At 38.9% G+C, this 24982-nt stretch overlaps 2 protein-coding genes, 1 long non-coding RNA gene and 1 other non-coding gene across 8 annotated transcripts in view; 2 read left to right on the top strand and 2 right to left on the bottom strand.

The window, feature by feature from the left end:
- dnmt3ab (DNA (cytosine-5-)-methyltransferase 3 alpha b) overlaps window positions 1-4097 on the top strand; it is a 55250-nt gene extending 51153 nt beyond the window's left edge. For all 4 annotated transcript variants that reach the window (XM_049596805.1, XM_049596806.1, XM_049596804.1 and 1 more), the window contains 3 exons: window positions 3-72; window positions 1562-1680; window positions 1836-4097. In XM_049596805.1, coding sequence (XP_049452762.1) covers window positions 3-72; window positions 1562-1680; window positions 1836-1977 — 331 coding nt within the window. In that variant the 3' untranslated portion in view covers window positions 1978-4097. The remainder of the gene's footprint in view (window positions 1-2; window positions 73-1561; window positions 1681-1835) is intronic.
- Window positions 4098-4242: 145 nt separating this feature from the next.
- Window positions 4243-13164, bottom strand: LOC125901253 (uncharacterized). The gene is made up of 4 exons (XR_007450960.1): window positions 13124-13164; window positions 11594-11693; window positions 9699-9830; window positions 4243-5643 (listed from the first exon to the last, which is right to left on the bottom strand). It is a non-coding gene; the product is annotated as an uncharacterized LOC125901253 (long non-coding RNA).
- dpysl5a (dihydropyrimidinase like 5a) lies at window positions 9744-24795 on the top strand. 2 transcript variants are annotated; one of them, XM_049596815.1, is made up of 13 exons: window positions 9744-9890; window positions 13126-13396; window positions 16478-16636; window positions 17119-17298; window positions 17436-17504; window positions 17671-17715; window positions 17859-17934; window positions 19237-19393; window positions 19486-19627; window positions 19855-19997; window positions 20114-20321; window positions 21589-21757; window positions 23063-24795. In XM_049596815.1, exons 2-13 carry the CDS (start codon window positions 13136-13138, stop codon window positions 23146-23148), a joined length of 1695 nt encoding a protein of 564 aa, XP_049452772.1. In that variant the 5' UTR covers window positions 9744-9890; window positions 13126-13135; the 3' UTR covers window positions 23149-24795. The 2 variants fall into 2 exon arrangements, with proteins under 2 accessions (XP_049452772.1, XP_049452771.1); XM_049596814.1 differs by lacking the exon at window positions 9744-9890 and adding an exon at window positions 12852-12930.
- On the bottom strand, window positions 21334-21405 carry trnaw-cca (transfer RNA tryptophan (anticodon CCA)). Its single transcript has one exon. It is a non-coding gene; the product is annotated as a tRNA-Trp (tRNA).
- Window positions 24796-24982: the final 187 nt, after the last annotated feature.

Below are 24982 nucleotides of genomic sequence, written 5' to 3'. Positions count from 1 at the left end.
AGGCCTTTGAGTGCTATGTGCAATGACAGAGTGGACCTCCAGGACTGTTTAGAACACGGCAGAACAGCTAAGGTACTTGTATAATACATTGATGCAACAAATATATTACAACAGAAGTGCATGCATCATTAGAGTGCTTACATAATATTGATTTGGCAGAGGTTTTGGTCCAAACTCTGTTACATTAAGTGAATTCAAGCTTTGATTTGCACAAGATAAATTATGTTTGCTTTCTGTCATCATATGTTTTCAAAATTGAGTATATCAGGTTGGGACAGTGGGATTTGTAATTGTAATGCAAAACAACAGCAAAAAAGTAATTAAAAGCAGAAGAGAAAAGCAAAAACACACAACTTATTTCAGTGCTCACAGCAGGAGTAAGCAACTTTGCACACTGGTGGCTCCTAGTGGGGATAAGAGGTAACCATTTAAAAGGGCTTAATTCAATAGTGAGATCATAATCTTCAGGTCAATCAATCAATCTGATCTGTGTGGGTTAGGGTTAGGGTTAACCTGCCCTAATGAAAAAGCCAGACACTCAAAACAATAAAAAACATAGAGCTAGTTAGATTCATGTATGGATGGATTACTAAACTCCATGGGCCCAAAGTGTCAGGGGCCACCCTGGCCTTTTGAAATGTTGCTAAAATGATCACATACTGACCAGGAGGACACTCAAAATGGCTAAAAGGAGACACAAAAAGACCACAAAGAGCTGCAAAAGAACTACAAAGAGACACAAAATAAATACAAAAATGGGCAGAACAACCAAAAAGAGACACTAAATGACTACAAAGAGACAAAAGACAGTGACAAGGACACACGAATGACTATAAAGTGAAACAAATTGATAAAAAAAGACATAAAATTACCTCAAAGGGGAACAAAACAACTTCAAAGACACTCAAAACAACCACAAAGAGACATAAAACAACTTAAGAGGCACAAAGCAACTTCAAAGGGACACAAAGCAAACCACAAAGAGACACAAAACAACCACAGAGAGACAAAAAACAACCACAAGGCAACACATAATGACTTCAAAATGACACAAAACTACCAAAAATGGCATAAATTTATCTCAGAGACACAAAGCAACTTCAAAGAGACACAAAACAACCACAAAGACACAAAAAAACAACCCCAAGGTGACACATAATGACTACAAAGTGACACAAAACAACAAAAGATGACATTTAATTTACCTCAAAGAAAACAAAACAACCACAGAGACAAAAAACAACCTCAAGGTGACATAAAATAACTACGCAGTGACACAAAACGACCAAAAATGACGTGAAATAATCTCAAAGAGACACAAAACAACCACAAAAAGACAGAAAACAATCACAAGGTGACAGAAAATAAACACAAAGAGACACAAAACCACAAAAATATGTATAATGAATACAAAGAAATGCACAAAGTCTGCCTGTCTTGCTCCTGTGTAAGAGAGATGGTGGGGCCCTTTGCATATCTGTGCCCAGGGGCCCATTGTCTCCTAATCTTCCCACATATTCACAGACTAATATTTCTCTTGTTCCCTTTCTTTCTCTGTCAGTTTGGGAAGGTGAGGACCATCACCACCAGGTCTAATTCCATCAAGCAGGGCAAGGACCAGCACTTCCCTGTCTACATGAACGAGAAGGAAGACATACTGTGGTGCACTGAGATGGAGAGGTATGTAAACATTAAGATCGTCCTTCAAACTACCTTTCACAGCTCTTTCAGAGATCAAAATCTTAAAATTATCCTCTTGTGTCTTCCCCTGTTCTGACTCCTGCCTGTGTGTCTGTCTCGCTTGTTGCTTTGTGTCTGGCTCATTTCTCTGTCAGGGTCTTTGGCTTCCCAGTCCACTATACGGACGTGTCCAACATGAGCCGACTGGCAAGGCAAAGGCTCCTGGGCAGATCATGGAGCGTCCCGGTTATCCGCCACCTGTTTGCACCACTTAAAGATTACTTTGCCTGTGTTTGAGCAGCAAGAAAACTTGCTTGGAACCATTTAGGAACTACAACTGTATGTTGTGACTAGAAATAAGAGCCTTGATCCTCAAATTATACTCCTGTATAATTTGCAAGCGCAACATTGACGTAGATTTCACATTATTTCTTGTATTTGAATTGTAATTCTTATTCTATTTAATTTTGATATGTCATTTTACCTTTTAGCAGTGTTATCAAGTATTGTTGATTTGTTTGTGCAAGCTATACTTGAGACTATGCTTTCTTCTCAAGACACTGAGACAGAAAAGTGCTAAACATGTGTTTTTAAAAAGAGACAGCAACGCGATGGGAAAGACCCGAGAGATAGGAAATGAGATATGTGAAATGTTTCTGCTGTGTGAGCGTACTGTGCGTCGGGGCTGCAAGATTCCCACCTGCAGTGCGGCCATGCTTCCAGCTACTGAGCCTCACAGAGATGTGACGTGAAAGGCGATTTTCTTCAGTGTCAGGAGAGCTGTGTCTCTAAGAATCCAAAACACCAGATCACATATACCTCTTTGTTTACAGTTTATATACACAACTGAAGGTAATAAAGGTACTACTGTAATATGGTTACAATACCATGGTGCTCCAAGATGATGAAAAACATCATAGCCCATGTGGCACTACAACTCTAGACAATACGGCGCTCTTTAACCTGTTGCTGAAATAACTTGTGTTTGATGTTTTTACACGTAACGAAAAAAAAAATTCTGTTCTGTGCCGTTTCATTCACTTCAAAGGAAGTGAGAGACAGTAGACTGCAAAATAGAGCATGTCCTCTTTTCTGCATTTTACAGCTTTTATACAGTTTGTACTGGTGCTCATTTAATCTCTCAGCCTTGCCACACTCAGGCTCACTGCCTGGATCTGCACAAACAGAAAGTGAAGCTATAGCCACATGGGAAATGATGTTTTCTGTCATTCTAAAAAAAAAAAACAAGAAAAAAAAAATCATAGAAAAAAACGGGAAAAAAAAGATCAACGTCTGTGAAACTATTTTTTTCTAGTTTCATCCTGACCAATGACATTACTGTACAACTGTTATTAAGTGTGGTCGCTGGAGGGAGGGAGGGTGGCCAGGCCGGGTAACTCTCCTCATCAACTTCCACCTCTCGTAACTGAAAAACTGTCAGGTGCAAAATCCTCAACAATATGGTGCGGCTTCACAAAGTTCTTCTACCTTTTTATAGCAATTTTGTGCTGTTTTATCAACATTATAAAGCACTTTTATATGTATACTTTCTTTTTTTCTTGATATTTTAAAAAAAAATATTGGTTCTTGTGAATTGTTTTTTTGTTTGTTTGTTTTATGATGTGAACTGATCTACCCTCGTGTAATACTTTTTGTATACAGTAGGGCTGTGCCAATAGAAGTGAAAGAATGGATTTTGATATGTGAAACCCATGTTATTTGACTCAGTGTACAGTAAATGGATTTGACATTTGTAACCCCTGTCCCTCCCTCCATCATCCATATTGTTCCCTGTTTTAAAGCAGCGATACAGTATGATTCTACCCAGAGTCAAAGAATGTCTATTTCTATTAAGATTGTAAAATGTAAGACAGAGTTAGGGAACTGTGTCATGCGCTTTGTATAATATTTTGTCCCTTGTGAAGGACAGCTGGCCCTTTGCCGTTTCCCTGATAAATCGTAGTCGTCATGTTGACAAATTTAGGTGCTGATCCAAATCTGGATTACGTTCACAAACTAAATTCTCTTGATTGTAACCTCTAAGATTAATATGGAGGATTTAGGCTGCAGTTCGTCAAAACAAAAAACTGACACAGTGTTTGACAGAGGTGTCGGCACTCAAAGATGTTAAAGAGGGTAATAAAAACAGATGTTATCGCTTATCTATATCATATTTAAGATTCTAAATTTGAAATTTAATTTCATAATGTAATTAATTTCTTAAGTGACCTTATTGCCATCATTTTTGTCCATGCACACGGCGCTCAATATGAGCTCTCGTGATATTTTAACCAGATGTTATTTCCCCCCTCCCCCATAATACGTAACACCCCCTCATGTTTGTACATTTTGTACATAGAGTTTTCCGGTTGCTGTTTTCAATTTGTTTTTATCTTTTTTTTTTTTTTTTTTTTTTTACGTATGAGATGTACAAATATAATTCTTTGCTAATATATATCATCAAATTAGGAAAAGAATCTTAGGTTAAACATAAAAAAAATCAAGTGACAAATTTGATTCAAAACTTGCTTTGAGCATTAGATGTAGAGAGACTCCAAGTCGACTACTTTATCGTACTGATTTGTTTGTGTCAAGTGAGTCCAGATTTATGTCATGTGATCTTAATAGTGGCCTATGGACAGCTTTAAGATGAACGGTCTCAACTTCACTGCACAGCCCTACATGGTGGTGTTTTTTTGTTTGGTTTTTGTTTTGGCTTCTGTTTCCTTTTGTAAAACTTTAAAAAGAGGGATTGTAGGTGTCTCCGATGGTGCTAAACATTTTATCTAAACAAGAAAAATATATTTGATTGGAAGAGAAATAAACATGTCTTGACAATGACTGTTTTTAAGTTCCTTGTAGTAACAGAAAAGAACTATTATTTCACTCATATAAATATATTAACAAAGGCATTTTAACTTTGTACTTGAAAAAATAAGGATAACAAATAATGAAAGGTTTCCTATATTGTTTTAGACTAGAGATTGCTGTAGTTGGTGATTATCTGTGGGAAAATTGTGTGAGAAAAAAAAAACGGTAATAACTTTTACTGTAGCATAATGTATGCTTAATACGCATTGCTTCTTAATCCTACATTCCATGCCGTAATATTCTCCATGTCTGTTTTCCAAATGTTGTTTTGAATCGATGTTTTTTTCTTTTCTTTTTTTTTTTGAATCATCAGAAACAACATTTGAGTTTTACTGTTCAAGGCAGGTCAATAATTCTATATTCGGTGATACTGTTGACACTCTGTGTGACTTTCTTTCTGTCATAACTGTTAATGGCCTATACGCTTTTTCCTCAAGACCAGTTCGTACAGCAAATGTAGCAGTCATTCTCCACTTTGACTCCCCCCCTCCCTCCCCCCATACTTAAGTTTAGTGTCCAGAGAGAAGATAAAGGCTCCGTATGTACTTGTGCTGGAGAACACTTGAATAAATGTATTGTTTTTGTGCAAAAATCTGCCACCTCCTGTCCTTTTTTTTTTTTTTAAATTCTATTTTATAAAATGTACCCGACCTCTTAAATTAAAGCCAAGCAGCAGCCTCAAAGGCTGACACATGAAGTCAACACTGAAGTGCCAAAAACTGCATTTCATCAGATGGCCTCTTGAGGTTGGCTCCAAAAGCAAGTCAATCCCCAGACACCCATGCTTAAATGTCCAACTGTACAATAGAAATAAACATGTTTATGTGGAATGAAAAACAGTTTTGGTCTCTATAAGTAATTTCCCCGTTCATGACAACTGTACAGCAGGTGAATTTTTATACAACTCACCTGCTGACATTTTATTGAGTTTAAAAGTTGTGCATATGTAGGGGTGAGCTGCTTTGAATGACAGGCTGTCTGCAGGGTGTCGATACAGTCTATGAGTCAGATCCATCCCTCGCACCTCCACAGCTCCACCTTCTCATCCAAATATGGTCACCTCTGGCTCCAAAAATCCAAGATGGTAAAGTTCTGTAATCATGAATACAAAGGCTTCAAAATGGCAGTCCACAAACCAATGGGTGACATGACATTAGTTACTTCTATTATTTTATACAGTCTTTTATACAGAAGTTATTAATAAAGAATTAAAGGTATACTATGTGTGATTGTCGGTTAACGTTTGTAAACATGCTTTCCAGCAAAAATGAAAATTTAGAGCCAACCTCAGATACATGCTGCGTTCCATTTACCTTGAAAGCCAAAAGTCGGAGCTGGGAATGACATCACACCAGAGTTGATTGCATACTAGTACAACAAGACGGATGTTGTTATGGTGCATTCGTTGGAATTTCCAAGTTCCCAGTCAGAAATTTTGATTTGAATGCCCGCTGAAGTTGGATTTCCAACTCAGAAAATCAGAGGAACCTCACTAACCTTGATCTCAAAAGTTGGAGGCATTCCAGTTGAAATTTGAATGGGAACTCAAAAATTCCAACTTCCCAGTACAAATGGAATACACGATCACTCTCGTTTTGTGTTTTGCCTCACTGCACTTGTGTTTTTTGGCACTGCATCTTTTGGATGCCAGCTGCTTACAATCTGGCACCTGTTTGCTACCTTTTTATAAAGTACACGTCCATAAATGTCCCAAACACAGGAAATAAGTGGAAATTAAGAAAATACAGGCAGAGGGAAGAGTCTCTGCATAAAAATACACCGCCACACACTTCAAGTGGGTCATAAGTGATGATTCTGTGTGAGTCTATACATTTTTTTTCCATTCTTTTCTTTTTTTAAATCCTGCATAGTGTATCTTTAAACTCAAAAATTCAGTTAAACAGCATTATCGGGATTGTGTGTATGTGTGCGTGCAACATTAGCGAACAACCCAAAGCATGTTATCAGATTTTCCAAATGTTGCTGAATTTTTGTGTACAAAGTCTGAGATAGTATTGCATAATGATTGTCATATATATGAGATACTATTTCAGAATTAGGGGTGTCACACTATATTGGTATTGACAATAGCTGGTATATTTTCAAATTAAAAATACTGATAACATGTTAAAGTGATTGTGTAAATGATCTAGCGCCTCTTAAATCATTTGTGTTTCTTTACATTCTCACTTTGTCTCCCTCTCCCAACTCCATCTGGTTGCCTTTTCACTATTCTTGGTAATCACTATACATATTTTGAGTGTAATTAATTTGCTATAAAAGAGACAAAACACATAATAAACAAATTAAGAGATATATTTGACTGAAAGCTTTTCAAATTAAAAATGTCCATAGATATCCAAATGTTATCATGAACTCTTCTGACCACAAGAATTGAGCAGTGACAGTCTGGTATCATGCCAGCCCTACTCAGAATTATGAGATATCTTGTCATGAAGAGAAAACATCTTGTTATAATGACACAATAAAGTCAGAATTATGTGAAGAAACCCCTTGATAATTATTATTTTTTCTCATGTGGCACAAATGTTATTCCACTGACACACAGTCTCATTATAATGCTAATATTTTGGAGGCAGGGCAATTCCAACCTTTATTAATATTCTCATTAGTCTGTTGTGGCTTCTAATTGTCAGGGGGGCTGATAGAGGAGACATGGATATTGATATTCAGCTCCAGTTTCCATGCCATCATGCCCTCCAGCAGGGGATTTGTGGCTCAGTGTCTTGACACCTGGGTCCTCACCACCTACAGTGCTTCAAACAAGGGTGTAGCCTTGCAGCTCCTCTCTGATCAGACCTGAACATGTTGCCACTCCACAGTTTTTTATACAGCCATCAATAACAGAGTTTATGGGCTTGCACTTAGATTTCCTACTAATGCTATTAGCTCATAAATGTATTATTTATGTTCTTTTTTCTTTTATTATAATCGTTGCAGATCAAGCCTGGGCCCTGTGAGATAGGGCATAAACAATACTGGCCTATTAATTTATCCAATTAAAGCTCATAGCGACATTTAAGCCATGAAACCGATGATAATAGTGCTGATAATACATTATAATAATCTATTATGCAGCCTCATTCTGCTATGATCTCTGTTTCACCCCCTTCCTTTCATAGTGGTACAGCCTCCTCACAGTGGACACGCCCTGAGTCCAAAGTAATTGGTTGCTTAGGCGACCAAGCCTTCACTAAGCGCCGCTGATTGGAGCGTCGCACCGTCTCGCGGCCTGGATGCTGCGAGCTGTATCAAGTTAAGCACAGGAAAGTGAAGTGGAACCGGAAGTCTAGCGATTAGCCTACAAAATAAAAGCATAAAGATGTTTCCAGAGGGAGTCCCAGTGTGTATTTGAAGTCAAACACTAAAAGATTGCCAATGTAATGCTCTCATTCTTTAATAAAAATAAAAACGATCATTAATTAACTACACTATTTATATTTCATTGTATAAAATTTAGTTTGTGTTTGGTTTCATTTAGTTGACAAAAATTCAAATACAGTAGTAAAAATAAGGGGTTAGAGAAAAAAATCATTACAGAATAGTATCGCAATATTTTTGTATGGCAATATCATATCAATACCCGGAGGCCAAGTATTGATTTTTTAAACATATTAATTATTAATTTTCCAAGTACAAATAAAACTTTTTGGTTTAGAATACTATAAACTTTTGATTTAAATCATAAAATCACTTTTGATTTGTTCAATCCTCTAAATACATTTTGCTGCAATAAAAATTACTAATATGAGATGACCAGACTGAAAAGAAACACATGTTGATAAAGGTTTTGGAACAAAATTTACAGCTGAAAAAAAGTCATAAATCACAATATATCACAATGTATGTCATAGCAATACTTAGCATATCTTAATGATATGGTACTGAGACTTAAGTATTGTGATAATATCGTATCATGGGGCATATGGTGATTCCCAGACACAGTAAAAATACAAGTGTATGACATTGTCAGGGAAAACAAGACAAGGTGACTGATGATCCTCGTCACAACAAGATGGAGCCAGCTGTCCAACATCCAAAGCAGGAAATATGGCCAAATTATTCATCTAGACTAATTGCTTATTATTACTGGAAGAACATATGTGAGGGGCAAATGTACTGTAACATTTGAACAGTACATTTGCATATCTTTAAAGAATGCTACCATGTAGTCTATGACCAGTAGTGTTGTGGTTGTTGATGAGGTGGGTGTACTATTAGGTGGATGGTAGGTTCCCGAGGAGGAGGTGGGCATACTTTCATGTATATTTCAGGGCTTTTCGGTTGATACATGGGTATACTGAAAACAGCAAGAAAAAGAAGTGGCTATACCCCATGCACCCACATATACAATTGCATATAATTTTAGCAGTCTACTAGGTCACTGAAAGAGCCTTTAGTTTTGAGAGGTATTAATTAACAGGTACATGTTAATTTATGATTTTATTATTAAGATAATATCTTAGTATGTAAGTATGGAATTTATGGCTGTAGTATTAAGTAAATGTATACAGCATGAGGCAGTAGGAAAACTTTTTTTTTCCAGTCCAATATTTGCACATTAGAGCACCAATGTGGGAGAAAGTATCTTACTCATATACAACTTACAAATATATGAGACTAGTAGTAAAAGCTGTGAAAATTACACATGGGGGAAAATACGTTTTATCTAGACTGCCTCTTGAATGCAGTTTATCCATAATAAAAGAGGGGGTCCGGGGATCCTCCTCCAGGAAAAAAAGCAATTTGAATACCGTTCCTGTATTTAGAACTATATTAAGGGGCTATGGTAACCAAATAAGTAACCTGGTTATTATGCTAAATTCTGACAGAGTAGCAGTAACTATACTAAATATGCTACTCCTCTGTGGCTTTTTTTTTTTTTTTTTTTTTTTTTTTTATAGTTTATCGAGAGTATATTGCTTCAAATTGATCAGCTCAATTTACACCCTCAGCCATAATGTGATGGCTGGCCAGACTGTAGTGCAGGTGGTTTGAAAAACATGTTTTTGACACTAGATGGGACACAATCTGACTGACATCTAAGTTTTGTCACACTACTCCTTTGCAAATAAAAAACAAAAACATTTGGATTTTATTTTGAAAGTCATAACCGGAAGTCTTACCTGCATTTCCTCGCTGACTTGACAGTGATGATGCTGCGGTCTGCTGGTCTCGGACCGGCCAGGAAGGCATCCATCTGGTGCGTGTGTATCTCCTTGGAAAGTGCCATCCACGGATTGTATAGCAGTCTGTTCCTGTCAGAAAGTAAGCGGAGAGCCGAGTGGAGCAGCAGCAGCAGCAGGCACAGAGAGGAGGTATGTGCTCCACACCTTCAGCTTTATAATGATTAATTGGCTGCAGCAGTCCTGTCTTGTGTGGGGGGGAACCCTCTCCTGGAGCCTGGAGACTTTGTTTCTATGCCCCCTGGCTACAAGTCTGGGTGTCTGCCCTGCCTGCTGTTCCTGCCACCCTCCCTGGACCTACACACACCCTGAAGTGCAGCTACACCTCTTAACCTGGCAGCAGGGCGGTGTGATTATAGTGTAGAGCCACTTTGCGCCGTTATAGCAAGCTTGTCTTCATTGTGGAGGAGGGAGAGGAGGGACTAGGGCGGACTGAGAGTTGGGAAGGCGGTTTCTAGGTCGCTAATGAACGCTGTGCAGCCGATCATGCCGGATGGAGACCGGTTTCTTTGTGTCAAGTCGCACAAGTGGAAGTGTCATCATCCCGCTGCGATCACACTGAAGCTGTAATATTATATTATCCACCTCAATAATTATTCTATTTGATACTATTGACATATACATACGATTGCGTTTGATTTGTAGCAGGGATTTAATAGATTTTAATGCACAAGTCAAATAAATATTAAGACATTTAACCGATAAAATACCAGGGCCTATAGTTTTATAAATGCACTACAAAGTGAAGGTTTAAAACACGTGTGTAAACTGCACTTTATACTGTAGCTGCATATTAAATCTGTTATGAATTCATGTTTTATTACACATTTGTTATTGTGCATGTCTTTAATAAACAGGTAACATAAGCTCACCTGTTTATTATTGACCGACCGGCGCAACTCCACAGTGGTCAGTGAGCAATAGGCCATGTATATGATAATAACTTCATTATAGCCTGTAGCTGCCTCCAGGTTTTGGGGAACACTGGGTATACCGCATGAGTGTTTCTTTCTCTCTTACTTGCAGCCTGTGAATTATTTTATAGCATTAATGCCCATCCTAACCCACCCTCCACATTATCAACCATCAGATCTGCATGTGTGGAGGAGTCCATGCCATGCAGTAAAGTTGCCGCACCCTCAGACGTACGCATCCTGCACGCACACATGCACGCAAGCACGCAAGATGGGCACACTCACACTACATCACATCGTTAATACAGTGGTGTAAAAGGGAAGGGAAGGGAGGAGGCAGATCTTGGAGATTGTGTCTTTGTTATTGATGAGTACATAATAATAACTGACAGTGATCACACCCACTTTACCCAAAAGCTGATGTGGAGGAAATTAATTTTGTATTATTTCTCCTGTGATGTTTGGGTTGTTAAAGAGCAGAGTGGAGCACAGTAGAGTAGAACAACCATTGTGGTTGTGGCCAGAATTGTGGAAATACTGAGGTCAGGACACACCCTCAGAAAATTTGGACCTGACATTAATAAGCGAGTGGGTCTGCACATTTTTAAATAGCAATTTATGTATCCAAATTCACTAATTAATTTAGCAACATAAAGGTGTAAATGTTGCTTGAATAAAATTCTGAATACTGAATCCATTATTCTGTTTTGATTCCAAAAGTCACCCAATTCAAATTTACTGAGCTGAAAAATGCTGAAACCATGTGCACATTTTTAATTGTAAAACGTAAACTCCTTACAAGTTGCTAAAATGATCAAATTCCCAGAAAAAATATAGAGGACATGACCTCATTGTCCTCAATGGTGGCTACAACCCTGATTGTGATCCTTAAGTACAAAGTCCCATCTACTGTAGGCCTACCTGTGACGCCGCCTCATCACAGGCATGGATGGATTTCTGAACAGGCCTCTTGGGCACAGGCTCAGGGGCCCAAAGTGTCAGGGGCCCCCCTGGTTTTTACCTGCAAAATTAAAAAATACAATTTAACACTTAGTGACCACAGAGAAACACAAGAAGACCACAATGACACAAAAGAACTGCAAAGAGACTTAAAGTAACTACAAAAAGGGGCAAAACAACCACAGAGAGACACAAAGATGTATAATGGTTACAAAGAGATGCAAAACGGCAACAAAAAAGAGGCAAAAATCACCAAAAAGTCTGTGTGTCTTCATCCTGTGTAGGGGAGGTGGTGAGGCCTTTTGCCTAACAGTTCCCGGGGGTCCCGTGTCTTATAATCCACCCATGATCAAAGGATACATGTTGATGAGAAGCTTAATTTATACAGTGATTTTACATTTTCAATTCTTTAATTAGAAGCATTTTGGATGCTGAAGAGGTAGAAGTATTCTGTATTTTGCAAGAAGGGACAAAATAGAGCTGCTGTCCACCTCCTTAATATTACAAACAGCATGGCAGGTTATAAAATGATGCAACAGGGCAGATGTTTTTAATGCACTCAGAGCACTTTATCTAGTGGGTCGTTTGATGCTGCTGCTAATTTCCCTGTAGGTTCTAGTGTCCTCTCTGTGGTGCTCTTATGTGTTAGATTTTATTTTACTAATTTGTTTTATGCTTTTTTAATTATTTTATGGGTACGATTATTAAATATCTGTTTTTTTTTTAACTTTGTTTTGTGTATTCTCTGCTTTATGAGGGAGTGGCTTTGCTAATTTTTGTCTTTCTGTCTTTGTTAAAGTGAGCTCACAAAGACAAATTCCACTCCATCACGTTGATATGGTAATAAAGTAATGAATCTTGAATCATCTCGTGACCCCCGTCAGGGATACTAATTGCCATGCTGGGAAGCACTGGGGTACAGTAGAGCTGTTTGCCATGAATGTACTAGAAGGAAAAACACCTCAGCTTTCTTAGTTTATAATTTTTAGCCACTATGATTGTTACTGTACAGCCTCTCAGTGAGTGGACATCATTGTAAGTAGCTTTACACTGCTTTAGTCCCTTTAAAATAATGGTCTTATTGACCTTTGTCTGCCTTATTGTAATCCACAACTGGACTCAGCTTCTTTCTATTATACCACTACATCACTGTCCACTGGGACGTCAGGTCACAGGCACTGACTGACACAGCCTGCTCAGTCTTGTAGCTGATGTCAGTCACAGCCTGACGGAGTGGTCACTGAGCAGCATCACTGATCCTTGTCTCTGCTTGACTTACTACACTGCCTCAGGATGAGGTACTGTAAAAAATGTTTTTTTTCTCAGGTTTCTTGTAGAAAAAGCTGCTGGAGCTGTAACTTTTCCTGTGCTTTTTTTAGTTAGTTGTTTTCAATTTGGTCAGTTCACCTCAGTTTTGCAGCTGCTTACAACACCTGACATAAACAGGGTTAAAAATTCATTAATAAATCTTTTTCTCTCTTTCTTCCTTACAGAGCTATAGCCATGTCTTCCAGCTCAGCGATGGTGCGGATCCTGATAAAGGGCGGCAAGGTGGTCAACGACGACTGCACCCAGGAGGCGGATGTCTACATCGAGAATGGCATCATTCAGCAGGTGGGGAAAGAGCTGATGATCCCAGGTGGAGCCAAGGTGATCGACGCCTCGGGGAAACTGGTCCTCCCTGGGGGCATCGACACCAGCGTCCACCTGGAGGAGACCTTCATGAATGCAACTACGGCAGATGACTTCTACAGCGGCACCAAGGTAAGGTCCTGCTGGAAGTGAGAGGAAAGAAGAAGAGAAGTTTAGTTTAGGAAGTAGGGCAACTTGCATTGTCCTAGTTGTAGACAAGAGCTTGTTTTTCGGTCAAAACATGACAGAATGCTTAAGATCCAGAAACTTGGTTTAATAGTGCTAAATTTAACTTGTCTCTCTTGGATATCCTCCTAACTTTGATATTGATCACAAATGTGTTGTTTTCTTCACGAGAGAGGAGGAAGAAAGCTTTTCACTGGTGCTAATTATAGCCCAGATATCAGAGAGGCTTCTTTAGTTTGGTTTTGATGGCATGAGACAGCTGTCTTAATATTTTGGCTTCAAATATGTTGGTTATTTTAGACATTATCGCTCTTGCTGTGAAAGTAAAATGATAAAATTGGAACATAATGAAAGGAAAACAGCATTAGTAAGATATAATGTTAGATATAAAGTATTAAAGCATTAAGATAGAATGATTGAATGCAAACAGCGTGTTAAGTTAGTTAAACTAGGTAGATGATGGTAACACTTCAAACACTAAAAGGGCTGTATTGCTTAGAAGTATGGTCAGTTATTAAGTGGTTACATACTTTGGATGTTCTTACAAGCAAGGCATCAGTTTTGGAGGTATAGCCCCAACAATTAGTTGATTAATCAATAAGTGCTTGGATAATAAGTAAGATACTATTTTATAATCGATAGATATGTTCGTCTTTTTTTTTTTAAACAAGATATTTTTATTGATAATTCCATAAAGATGCACAAAGCATCAACAAACAAACATAGAAACAACAAGGACAAAAAGACAACCCCACCCACCAACCAACCCAGGAACAAACAGAGAAAGACAGACCAGTGAAAGGAAATACAATAGCCAAGAACAAAAAATAAGTAATTAAATAAATAAATGAAAAAAGGAAAAGTGACGACAAATTAACTTGTGTGACATAAGTAGGGGAGTACAACATGTTTCATAACAATTTTTCAGCTTCCGTATTTGCTACAAAAGTTAAAAATGGTTGCCAGGTGGCAAATAAGCGTGCACTTGATCCTTTGATGAAACAAAGGATTTTCTCCAATTGTAAATGATTTATAACGTCCTTAATCCAATGTCCTGTAAGCGGAAAGACACAATGTCCATTTGGGCTCTACTGAAGTTAACATCTAGGGGAGTTACTCCAAATATTGCCATGGACATAGATGGGGCAACCAGCTGTCAAAACATCATTGAAACAGTTTTAAATATTAAATCCCGGAAATGAAACAGTTTCGGACATGACCAAAACATGTGACCATTTTTTAAAGCAAAAATATATTTTATTTATTAATTTGTCACATGGAAATATACAAGGTATGGCTCCAGTGGAATGTGATCCCATCAGCTCCTTCAACTTTAGGCCTTTTTTTTTTGCCTTCTTACATTTTAGGCTGCTGCTTCATAAATGTCCATGGTTTGTGGTTGCAGGATGATTTAACTGTTTTTTAGTACAGTTGCTTCTGTTGTTTTACAAATTAAATTCACCACAGACTCAGTGATGATTCATTGATGTCATCGATGACGCTGATAGCAAAAATGACCTGGTTCCAGCTCTTAAAAATGTTCTGGCTTTCGTAGTCTCCTATGAGTGTACGCTGAATATCTTTGAGTTTTAGAGGACTGTTGGACAGCTTGGAGTCAGATCTGTAAAATGCTCCTCAGAGAGCCAGATGTCACAAATCCTGTTTCAAAATCAAGAGTGTTAATCATGAACCAGACAAACAGCAGACAGAACCTGGATAATCCCTTAAAATCATACACATAAAATAGCGATAAAAGAATTAGCTGAGAGCCTACATGCAGACCAGACTTAGATGGGCATCTTAAACATCTTTACAGATCAGTAGATTTCTGGCCCTACTTGGCAGTTCTATGTGTTTTTTGCTGGAAGTATCACAAGGTTGCAGAGTCTGTGTTTTACCACCATCACACAAAGATGATTTGGCAGTCTGCTGCTGGCGAGGTTGCCAGAAAGTGTGAAATGAAGTCATCATGGCTGCTGATAAAGACTGGGATACCCCACTCTGCTTCAGAGCACCACGATGACTCATCACGCCGTAGCACTTTGAGATGATGGAGTATGAGAGGTGATGGAGGCTGGCTTTGAGTTGTTTTAGTGACTGGACAGGCAGACCGCGGCTGGTAGAAGCTGGTGACAGACACTATTCTCCACTGTTCTCCTCCTCATTCCCGTCTCCCTCCTCGCCCCTCCCTGCCTGCTCCAAAATAAGTCCGGAGACAAATGCAGATCAGTATCTGTTTCCATGGATACCAGGGGGCTGCTGCAAAGACTGCTGCAAAGCCTTTTCACTCACGCCATTGTGCCTGGAGACAATGGTTCTCAGACACACGCCCCCCTCTTCCTCCCTCCCACTACACACCACTCCACTCTCTAGGGTCAGCTGACAGATGCTCGGTGAAGCATGCACTTATACACAAAACACAGTCTGTTTTCACTTGTTGGGGTTATTAAGATTTACTGTAGAGTGCCTTTAAAATATCTAAATCTGTTTTTTTTTGGAGAATAAAAAGTAAGAAGTGCTGATACCGTGACAATATTATGCAGTAATTGCTTTGAGTGCCTCTTGATTAATCTGTGTGGGGCAGTCAGTCCTGTGCTTTAACTACTGAAGGATTTATATTTCCCTCAGCAGTCGTCAGCAAATAACCATAAAGATAAGCTTTAATGGCAATTGAGGCTTCTACTTTTATGCTCAGAGCAGAAGCTGTGTTGATCTGTAGATTACAATAGTAATCTTCAGTATTTATGGGCTTAATAAATCAGTATCTTTTGCTTTATCGTCACTTAATGCATAAGTTTAATGATCATGTCAGTTAATTTAAGGTGTCATTGTAGTTAACCTCAGTTCATTTTAGTCTTTAATGGCAGTTGATTAAAAAAACACTGCAAGATCTAAATGCAAAAAAGTCATTATCAGCACAAATGATTAAGTGACATCCAAAAAACATAGAAAACAACACAATACTAATCACAGAATTACAACCTACATTAAAAGAAACCTGAGAACTGTTGTCTGCATTTCTTCTAGGCTGCTCTAGCTGGTGGTACAACGATGGTGATTGGACACATTCTGCCAGAGAAGAATGAGTCTTTGCTGGAAGCCTATGAGAAGTGCCGCAGCTCGGCCGACTCCAAAGCCTGCTGTGACTACGCTTTGCACGTGGGAGTTACTTGGTGGGGACCCAAGGTACTTCAGCACTGCCGCCCTCTCCTCATGATTTTTTTTCCATAGTCAGAATCATGGTTTGGCAAAAAGACAAGTCTTTAACTGTTGGTGATGAGCAGTGAAAATATTCTACTTCTCCAAACTGGGTGTGTGCCGATTCACATCTACTGCAGGTAATAAACTGACTATAGATAAGTACAACCCCATTTCAAAAGATCAGAAATATCCCTTTAAAACACAAAATGCCATGCACTGTGTTGCATTCTGGTTACTTGAGGCCAGTAAAGCAATTCTGACTGTATAATTGTTAAACATTGGTTCAAAATGGTGTCATCAGAAAGAAGCTCTTGATATTTGGGTTCAAGAAAATCCACAAGAATAAAATGTATATACTACCAAATAACAAACAGACACAAAATACAGTACAGCAATTGCTGAGACTGGGATTCTTCTTTGTGTAAGGCTACTTGTTTCAGGCTCATTTACACTTTTCCTTCCTGCAGGTACGAGCTGAGATGGAGAAACTAGTGAGGGAGAAGGGCGTGAACTCCTTTCAGATGTTCATGGCCTATAAGGACACATTCATGCTGAGAGACAGCGAGCTCTTCCAGGTTCTGCAGCACTGTAAGGACATCGGAGCTATAGCAAGAGTCCATGCTGAGAACGGAGAACTGGTGGCAGAGGTAAGAGGGAATCACTGCAAACCCTTTTCATGAGGTCTATAATATATATTGTAAACACAAATTAAATGCTTGTGTTAATAAACTTCGTATTAATTTGATGCATACATAATTCATGGCATTCACTTGTGTCTCCCTAGGGTGCAAAAGAAGCATTGGACCTGGGCATCAGTGGCCCAGAGGGGATTGAAATAAGCAGGCCTGAAGAGGTATGATAGTCAGGGTTATGTTGGCTACTGTCAGTCAAGCTAAAATACTTTTTTTTTATACTCAGACTCTTATCAAGAGTGTTAATATTATTTCTGTGATTAAATAAATCTAGTCTCTATCTGAGTATCCCACTATGATTCCTCACAATCTTCTGTTCCTTCACAGTTGGAAGCAGAGGCGACCCACAGGGCAATAACCATCGCTAACAGGGTGAGTGAGAAATCTCTGACACATAAAAAACATTATTGTATATAATGGTGAAAAATCAAGGTCAGTTCTTCTAGTTGACATATTGTACCTTATGTGTGTGTGTGTGTGTGTGTGTGTGTATGTGTATGTGTGTTTTCTGCTAGGCCCACTGCCCGATCTATCTTGTCAATGTGTCCAGTATGTCTGCAGGAGATGTAGTGGCTACAGCCAAGATGCAGGGTAAGGCCTATTTTCTGTTGGGAATTTTTCCAACACAAATCCTGTAAAACAAACAAAATAAAATAAAAAAAAATGCAGTGCTTACATTTTAGAAAGTAATTGCTTTTATGAAATAACAAGAGAGTTGCTTTTGAAATTGTAATTCTCTAAATAATACAAGGGTAGCTCCATCAAGTTCACTCACCTGGGGAGATTTATAATGGAAAAAATCAGATTTGTTTATTTCTAACCAGCTGAAATCTCATTACCATTACTCTTGGTGTGGGGAACATGGAGCAGCACTGGTGGACAATGCCCACATATTTTGGAATTGCCCAAATATTCATCCTCTTTCTGCATATGTCTGTAGTAGGTTACAGGACAAGACTTTGGTATCGTAAGCATTCTGGCTTCCATTTGTTGTCTGAGTAGTATTGACTGATCACGTCTGAGCAGGCTTTAGTTGGATGGAGGTTAACAGTCCTTGTGGAGTGCCAAGGAGGCCGAGCACATTGGCTGAAATGCAATCTCAGAACCCATTAGCTATCATCTGACAATTTAGCTTTTTTTGTTTAAAGGTTTTTCTCAATGCATCTGCACACATATGCAGATAGCTGTTTATAGATATTTGGGGAACATTGTCTGGACCTGTCTTAAGTTGCTCATCAAACTGTAAAGAATGACTGGCACATGTAAGAGAAAGTCTTGGGCTAGATATACGCTAGCTTAACCAGAACCCCCCTGAAATATTGGCCATTGCCCCCGTCGTCAGACCAATAGCCGAGATTGATCCTTTTTTGGAGAAAGTGGGACACAAAGTTTTAGAATCAATATTTAATTTCTCTCTCTGTACTTTGGAGATATGTCTAAAGGTTTGTGTGAAAGTGAATTATGTCTCCTGAAGATCTGTATGACTGCAAATAAAAATCACAGTTTCAAACTCTGGCTTTAGAGAAACCTCCGTAGTGCTGATCTTTTCATTGACACCGTCAACTAGCGACTCACAGACACTGATTAATTGCCCTTCCACACACTATTTTTAGCATTTTTCTTTATTTCTCCATTTTGTGTTAAATACTAAGAGACAATAGTGCCTAAACTCCTATGTAACGAGCTTCCATTACATCAACTTCCCTCCTAGCCCTTGTATTTTTGTTCTGCAATCCAGTTTCTCTGTTAAATTAAAATTATTTTTAATAGTCACTGGTATATTTTAGAGTGAAAGTCATAGGTTGCTTGCTTTATCTCTGCCCCTTTCCACACAACTCTCTTTTCACTATCATCTTATCCAGTGTGCATTCATATTGTACTATCTAACCACAGGTAAGGTGGTCCACGGTGAGACAACCATAGCCCACGCTGTGCTGAACGGTATGCAATACTATCACCATGACTGGGCCCATGCTGCTGCCCACGTTACGGTGCCTCCTCTCCGCCTGGACCCCAATACTCCCAATTTCCTCATGAGCCTGCTGGGAAAGTGAGGATTCACTCTATAAGATCTCACACTATAAAATCTTCCACTGCTGCAGCAATAAATGTGACCTTCCATCTCACTCTGTTGGGCCGCAGTGACACTCTGAATGTTCTGGGGTCTGACCACCGTCCATTCACCATCAAACAGAGGGCCATGGGCAAGGATGATTTTACAAAGATCCCCCACGGGCTTCCTGGGATTCAGGATCGTATGAGCGTCATCTGGGAGAAAGGAGTGGTATGTGTAGCTCCTTTGTTCCTGACTGAGTATTTGCACAAATAGGACATTTGTTTTGTTTACATGGTTATCGTTTGAACTTTAAAAAGAAAATAAAGCACATGCAGTCGAGCAAAGAAAAATCTGTTTCTCCTTTTGGTGCCATTGTTATTTTAGTGAGTTGCTGTGTGATTTTGGATTCATTCTTAAGAATATAAACATCTTTAAGCCTTTGTTATGATTCACAGATTGGAGGAAAGATGGATGAGAATCGCTTTGTTGCAGTCACAAGCTCAAACGCAGCCAAGATCTACAACCTCTACCCCAGGAAAGGAAGGATCATCCCAGGAGCAGATGCTGATGTGGTGGTCTGGGACCCCGAGGGATCCAAGTATGAAACTCGATCCATCCATTCATCGACCAGCTTGTCTCTCTGCAGCTTTTATCTCGACTCCCTGAAGCTGATAAGCTTTTTGTCTGATGTAACTGGGTCATCTCTGTCTGCAGGACCATCTCTGTGGACAACCAGGTCCAGGGAGGAGATATGAACCTGTATGAAGGTCTTCGTTGTCACGGCGTGCCCCTGGTCACCATCAGCCGTGGCCGTCTGGTCTATGAAAATGGCATGTTTACATGTGCTGAGGGCTCTGGAAAGTTCTGCCCGCTGAGGACCTTTCCAGATTACCTCTACAAAAAGATGGTTCAAAGGGAAAAGGTATCAGACACAACTGTCTTTACTTTTTTGTTTCCTGCTTCCATTCCTTTCTTTTCTTTCCTTCACTCCTTCTTTTCTTATTTCCTCCTTTTAATTCCTTCTTAAGTTTCCCTTTTTAGTTTTCTTCTTCGATTTCCTTGTTTCCTTGTTACCTTTTTTCATTCCTTCTTACATTTCCCTCTTTAGTTTCCTAGTATCCTTTATTACGCCTTAAGTTTCCTTCTTTTGTTTCCTTCTTCCATTCTTTTGTGCCTTGTTTCCCCTTCTTTCTTTTCTTTCTTTAATTTCCCCAGTTTCCCCTTTTTCCTTTACCTGCTTTATTTAATTCCTTCTTAAGTTTCCCATTTTAGTTTCCAACTTAAGTTTCTTTGTCTCCTTTTCCCATTTTTCTTCATTCTTTCCTTCCTTCATTCATTTATTCCCTTTTTGTACTTCCTTATTTCGATTCCTTCTCAAGTTTCCCTGCGTAGTTTCCGTATTTTCTTCTTTAGTTTCCTTCTGTCCCTCCCTCATTCCTCCTTTCTTTTGATTCCCTCTTAAGTCTTCCTTTTTTGCTTCCTTCTTCCATTATTTTCATAATTCTTTCCCTCCTTTCTTTCCTTCCTTCATTCCTTCTTTTCTTACCTCCTTGTTTGATTCTTTAATTTTCCCTTTATAGACTTTTTTACTTTCCTTGTTTCCTTCTTTGTTTTTTTTTGGTTCCTTTCCTCCTTCATTCCATTTGTACCTCCTTCTGTCTTTATTTTTTCCTGTTTTCCTTCCTTCCCTTTTCCCTCCTTCTTTGGTCCTAATTGTCAGTAAAATAATCAAACTTTGATGAGTCTGATCTGCAAAGGAGAGAATTCCACAAGACATACCATCAGCCAGTAATGGTGTCTGTGACCATTAGATCTCCACCATGTGGTAGAAACATAAACTGGACACTTGTTTCATGTACTGTATTCCTCAGTGCTTGTCTCGTCACCATTAAGAGGCCAAATTCACTCTTTTCCTGAAGGACAAATATTATTGTTGACCCTGACGTGATTTGAACACGCAACCTTCTGATCTGGAGTCAGACGCGCTACCGTTGCGCCACAGAGTCAATGCTGTGCAGAGGAATAAAACGTTTTTTGTCATCAATCTCTGACAAAGTTCACCATTGTTGATGTTGAACTTTAAACTACTTTTCTTACCATTCTTTTTGCATCAACATGTTCATTAACCTGATAGTATTTGTTTGTGTGTAATATGCATGTGTATGTGTGTTGACATGTTGACCTACCAGTGCCAGGCTGTGAAAGCTGTCGAACGGGAGCCCTACAAAGGTGACGTTGTTGCGGTGGCCAACTCAGGAAAGAGGGACTTCGGGGTTCCAGATCTGGATACTCCGACGCGTCCCTGTACCCGGCACGGTGGCGTGAGAGACCTCCAAGAGTCCAGCTTCAGCCTGTCTGGTAAGAATCAACAAATTCATGCAGATATCAGAGAAAATTTCTGTTTTTCTTTCATACAATGATGCTAAGAGTGTAAAAGGGAGTATGTCTTAGGCTGTGTTCTATACCTGGACACTCAGGTATTCTTTCATACACTGTTAAGGCTTTTCCAACTTTTAAAACATACAATACTTGGCCTGATGGGGGCGCCATAGTTACAGAAACTTAGAGGGACAGTGCTTCTTGTGTTTTATAGCAGTTTTCAAAAAAATTTTACAAATTGCTTTGCATAACAAGAAATATAGAAGGTTTACGTGTCCTTTTTCAGTTTTATTCTTCACATGTATACATATTCAGACCTAAGAGTTATCAAGTACACTTTTAAAAGTAATTTTATATGTTAATTAGAGATTTGACATTAGGAGAGCTGAAAGGAGATGAAGGAACAGATGGGAATTGACATGTAATTAAGGTCTGTGGCCGGACCCCATTCATACATTTGGCACTACATTTTCAATAGGTGCTTGGGGATTCATTTTTTTCTTGGAAGTTGACATAATTTTCTGTGTATAACCATTATTCACGCCATGAATGTATACTTACTCACACAAATACCTGCCCTCCTAGGTGTAGATTTCAGAGGGGAGGCAGTATTTAGAAATATGTGCATTTGTCCCCTCCAATAAAAACATGTAAGTAGCATGCAAGACAACTTTTATTTTTTTTTTAGGGCATTTTTGCCTTTATTCGACAGGATAGTCTCAGGTGTGAGAGGGGAAGAGGGAGGAAATGACATGCAGCAAAAGGCTGCAGGCTGGAAGAGAACCCACTGCCACTGCGGGAAAGAGAGTGCCTTTGAACATGGGACGCCTGCTCTAACCACTGAGCTACTGTGCACCCTGAGGACTTTAATCTGGACTAAATTAAAGACATTTTTACCCTAAACGTATGCAAAGGCACAAATTGGCGCAAACATTTCCCAAAAAAGGCAGGAAACTAAGTGTTTGATGTTCAAAAATTTCTAGCAGACAACCACCAAACACCCCATTTCATATGTGAGTCCCCCAGTGTCCACGAAACCGACGCCCTTGCTTTCCATTAATCTTAATTGGTTTGAGCAGCATGTTAAATGGAATGAGAAGAACTGATCTTTTGAAGTATACTGCATTGCCTAAATCCGCCTGGAGCTTAACATAAGCTATTTAGAGTCCCCTTTTACAATACCACAAGAAAATATAACTGAGCTGCACGTTAACACCACTGGGAAATAGCAGTTCCTCATGTTTCATTGCTGAACTCCTGTATGTATTCTATTGTTTCCTCCAGGTGCCCAGATCGATGACAATATTCCAAAGAGATCCTCGGCCAGGATCCTTGCTCCTCCTGGAGGGAGATCCAGCGGGATCTGGTAACCAATCAGACGGCCACTATGTGAAGTGGAAGAATGACACCTGAGGGAAACATCTGGCCAAGCAAGATGACTTGTTTTTTCTTTCTGGAAGCTTAGAACATGTGTGGGGTTATGGGGTCATGTTTTTTTTATTTTAAACTCAGCACAGTTACATAGGACTGTAAATCTGTATGACATAGCCGTTACAATATTGGAATATGGATCAAGGAAAACTATTGCTAAGTTATAGCTACCAAATTTCAGTCAAATGGTAACCAAATATAAGTAGCAAATAAAAAAAAAAAATGAGTTGCCAGTGATTTATTTTGGCTGTTGGATCACGTTAGGGGAAATATGTTACTAATAGTTTTAGGAGTATGAAGGTGAGTCATGGTTTTTATGATGCGATTGTGTTACCTCACTGTAAAATACGATTTTGCACTTGTATCATGTACTATTTAGATGCCTTTTTACATGATTTAATGTCACGAATATCACAAATGTTTTTTTACTGCGAGCCATGGTGAATGAAGTGTAATAAATTATTACATGGGTGTCGGCATGACATTAATATGCCAGTTATGAAAAATATAGTTGACCAATTAAGGAAAAATATCTTAATGCAAGCTAACCTTTTTATGTGTTTGTTTATTTATTTTTTATATTGCATTATTTGTGCTATTTTCCGTCGATGCTACTTTGTTAGAATTATTTCCTAAGTAATAACGAGGTCTTTGCTCAGTAGTTTGTTATCTATGGATTAGCAGTTCAGATCATGTTTACAGCCTTATAGCAGAATAGACTTCTGTTCCACCCCCACCAAATGTGAATGAACCTATGCTGTGTGTATTGTGCATGGTAGCAGAGTTAGAACTACTGTAATAAGCACTGATGTTGCTCCTGTTATGCAGCATCCTTTATCCATTTTTCCACAGAGAGCAAAAAGTCTCACCCAAACTGCCTTTTTCTCACCTGAGAACACTGACACCCACAAACACATCGTCCCACACCACCGGCGCAGATCATGACATGTCGATTGCTGTTGTTTGTTTTAGAGTGGGCACTTTTTACTGGTCTGAAACGGCAGGGTTCAAACTGTTCCTCTGACTGACACTTCGGATGTAAAACACCACTGTGAAGCATATAGAGAAGGTGAAGTGATCCTCTTTAGCATTCACAGTGCTGGAATGTAACAGCAGACAAGTTAGTCGATTAATGTCATTTCTTCAGGGGACCAGATGCCTTCACACTGTGCACCACTGAGAGCTCAGCATCAGAACTGGAAGGCATGCTTGTTTAACAACAACAGAAAAAGCACTGATACTACTACTGTATTTTTATTGTTTTGTGTTTAGCTACAGTATTTCCTGTGAATGATTGTCTTAGTAATTGATTTTGTTGTGTTTTTGTTAAAACTGCAGTTGAAGCAGAGATGCACACAAGATTTTGATCATGTTTACTTTTAGTTGTGTTCAGAGGATCCTCAGTAAAAGTCCTACTTTCATTGTTTTTTTGTTTTTTGTTTTGGGCCAGATTTCACTTTTAGAAGCTCCAGTGAAACTTGTGTATTCCCCCTCCCAAACGTACACTGGTGCTGAACAATGTGTCATCACATTGAAAACCTTTTATCTCTTGTTTCCTCTTGCAGCTCTTTATCACATGATTTGAGTGCAAATAAATCACAATGAAATCTCCAACTGAGTCCTGTGTCTGATTGCTGACCCCTGGTGGAAAGGAAGTATGTCCGTTTACTCAAGTATTGCACTTGTAACATACTTTACTTTAAAACTCTTAAATGTTATGGTACTTTATACTACTTCTTCACTACATTTAGGAGGGAAATGTTGTACTTTTTA

The sequence above is a fragment of the Epinephelus fuscoguttatus genome, linkage group LG14 (assembly GCF_011397635.1).
Source record: "Epinephelus fuscoguttatus linkage group LG14, E.fuscoguttatus.final_Chr_v1".
Lineage (NCBI taxonomy): Eukaryota > Metazoa > Chordata > Actinopteri > Perciformes > Serranidae > Epinephelus > Epinephelus fuscoguttatus.
This window is presented reverse-complemented; position numbering and strand designations above follow the sequence as displayed.

What these genes read in the sequence shown, in the direction of transcription:
- dpysl5a (XM_049596814.1), top strand. An exon ending in TTACTTGGTGGGGACCCAAG is followed by an intron (nt 16,637 to 17,118) that starts GTACTTCAGCAC and finishes TCCTTCCTGCAG; the next exon opens with GTACGAGCTGAGATGGAGAA. An exon ending in CTCATGAGCCTGCTGGGAAA is followed by an intron (nt 19,394 to 19,485) that starts GTGAGGATTCAC and finishes GTTGGGCCGCAG; the next exon opens with TGACACTCTGAATGTTCTGG.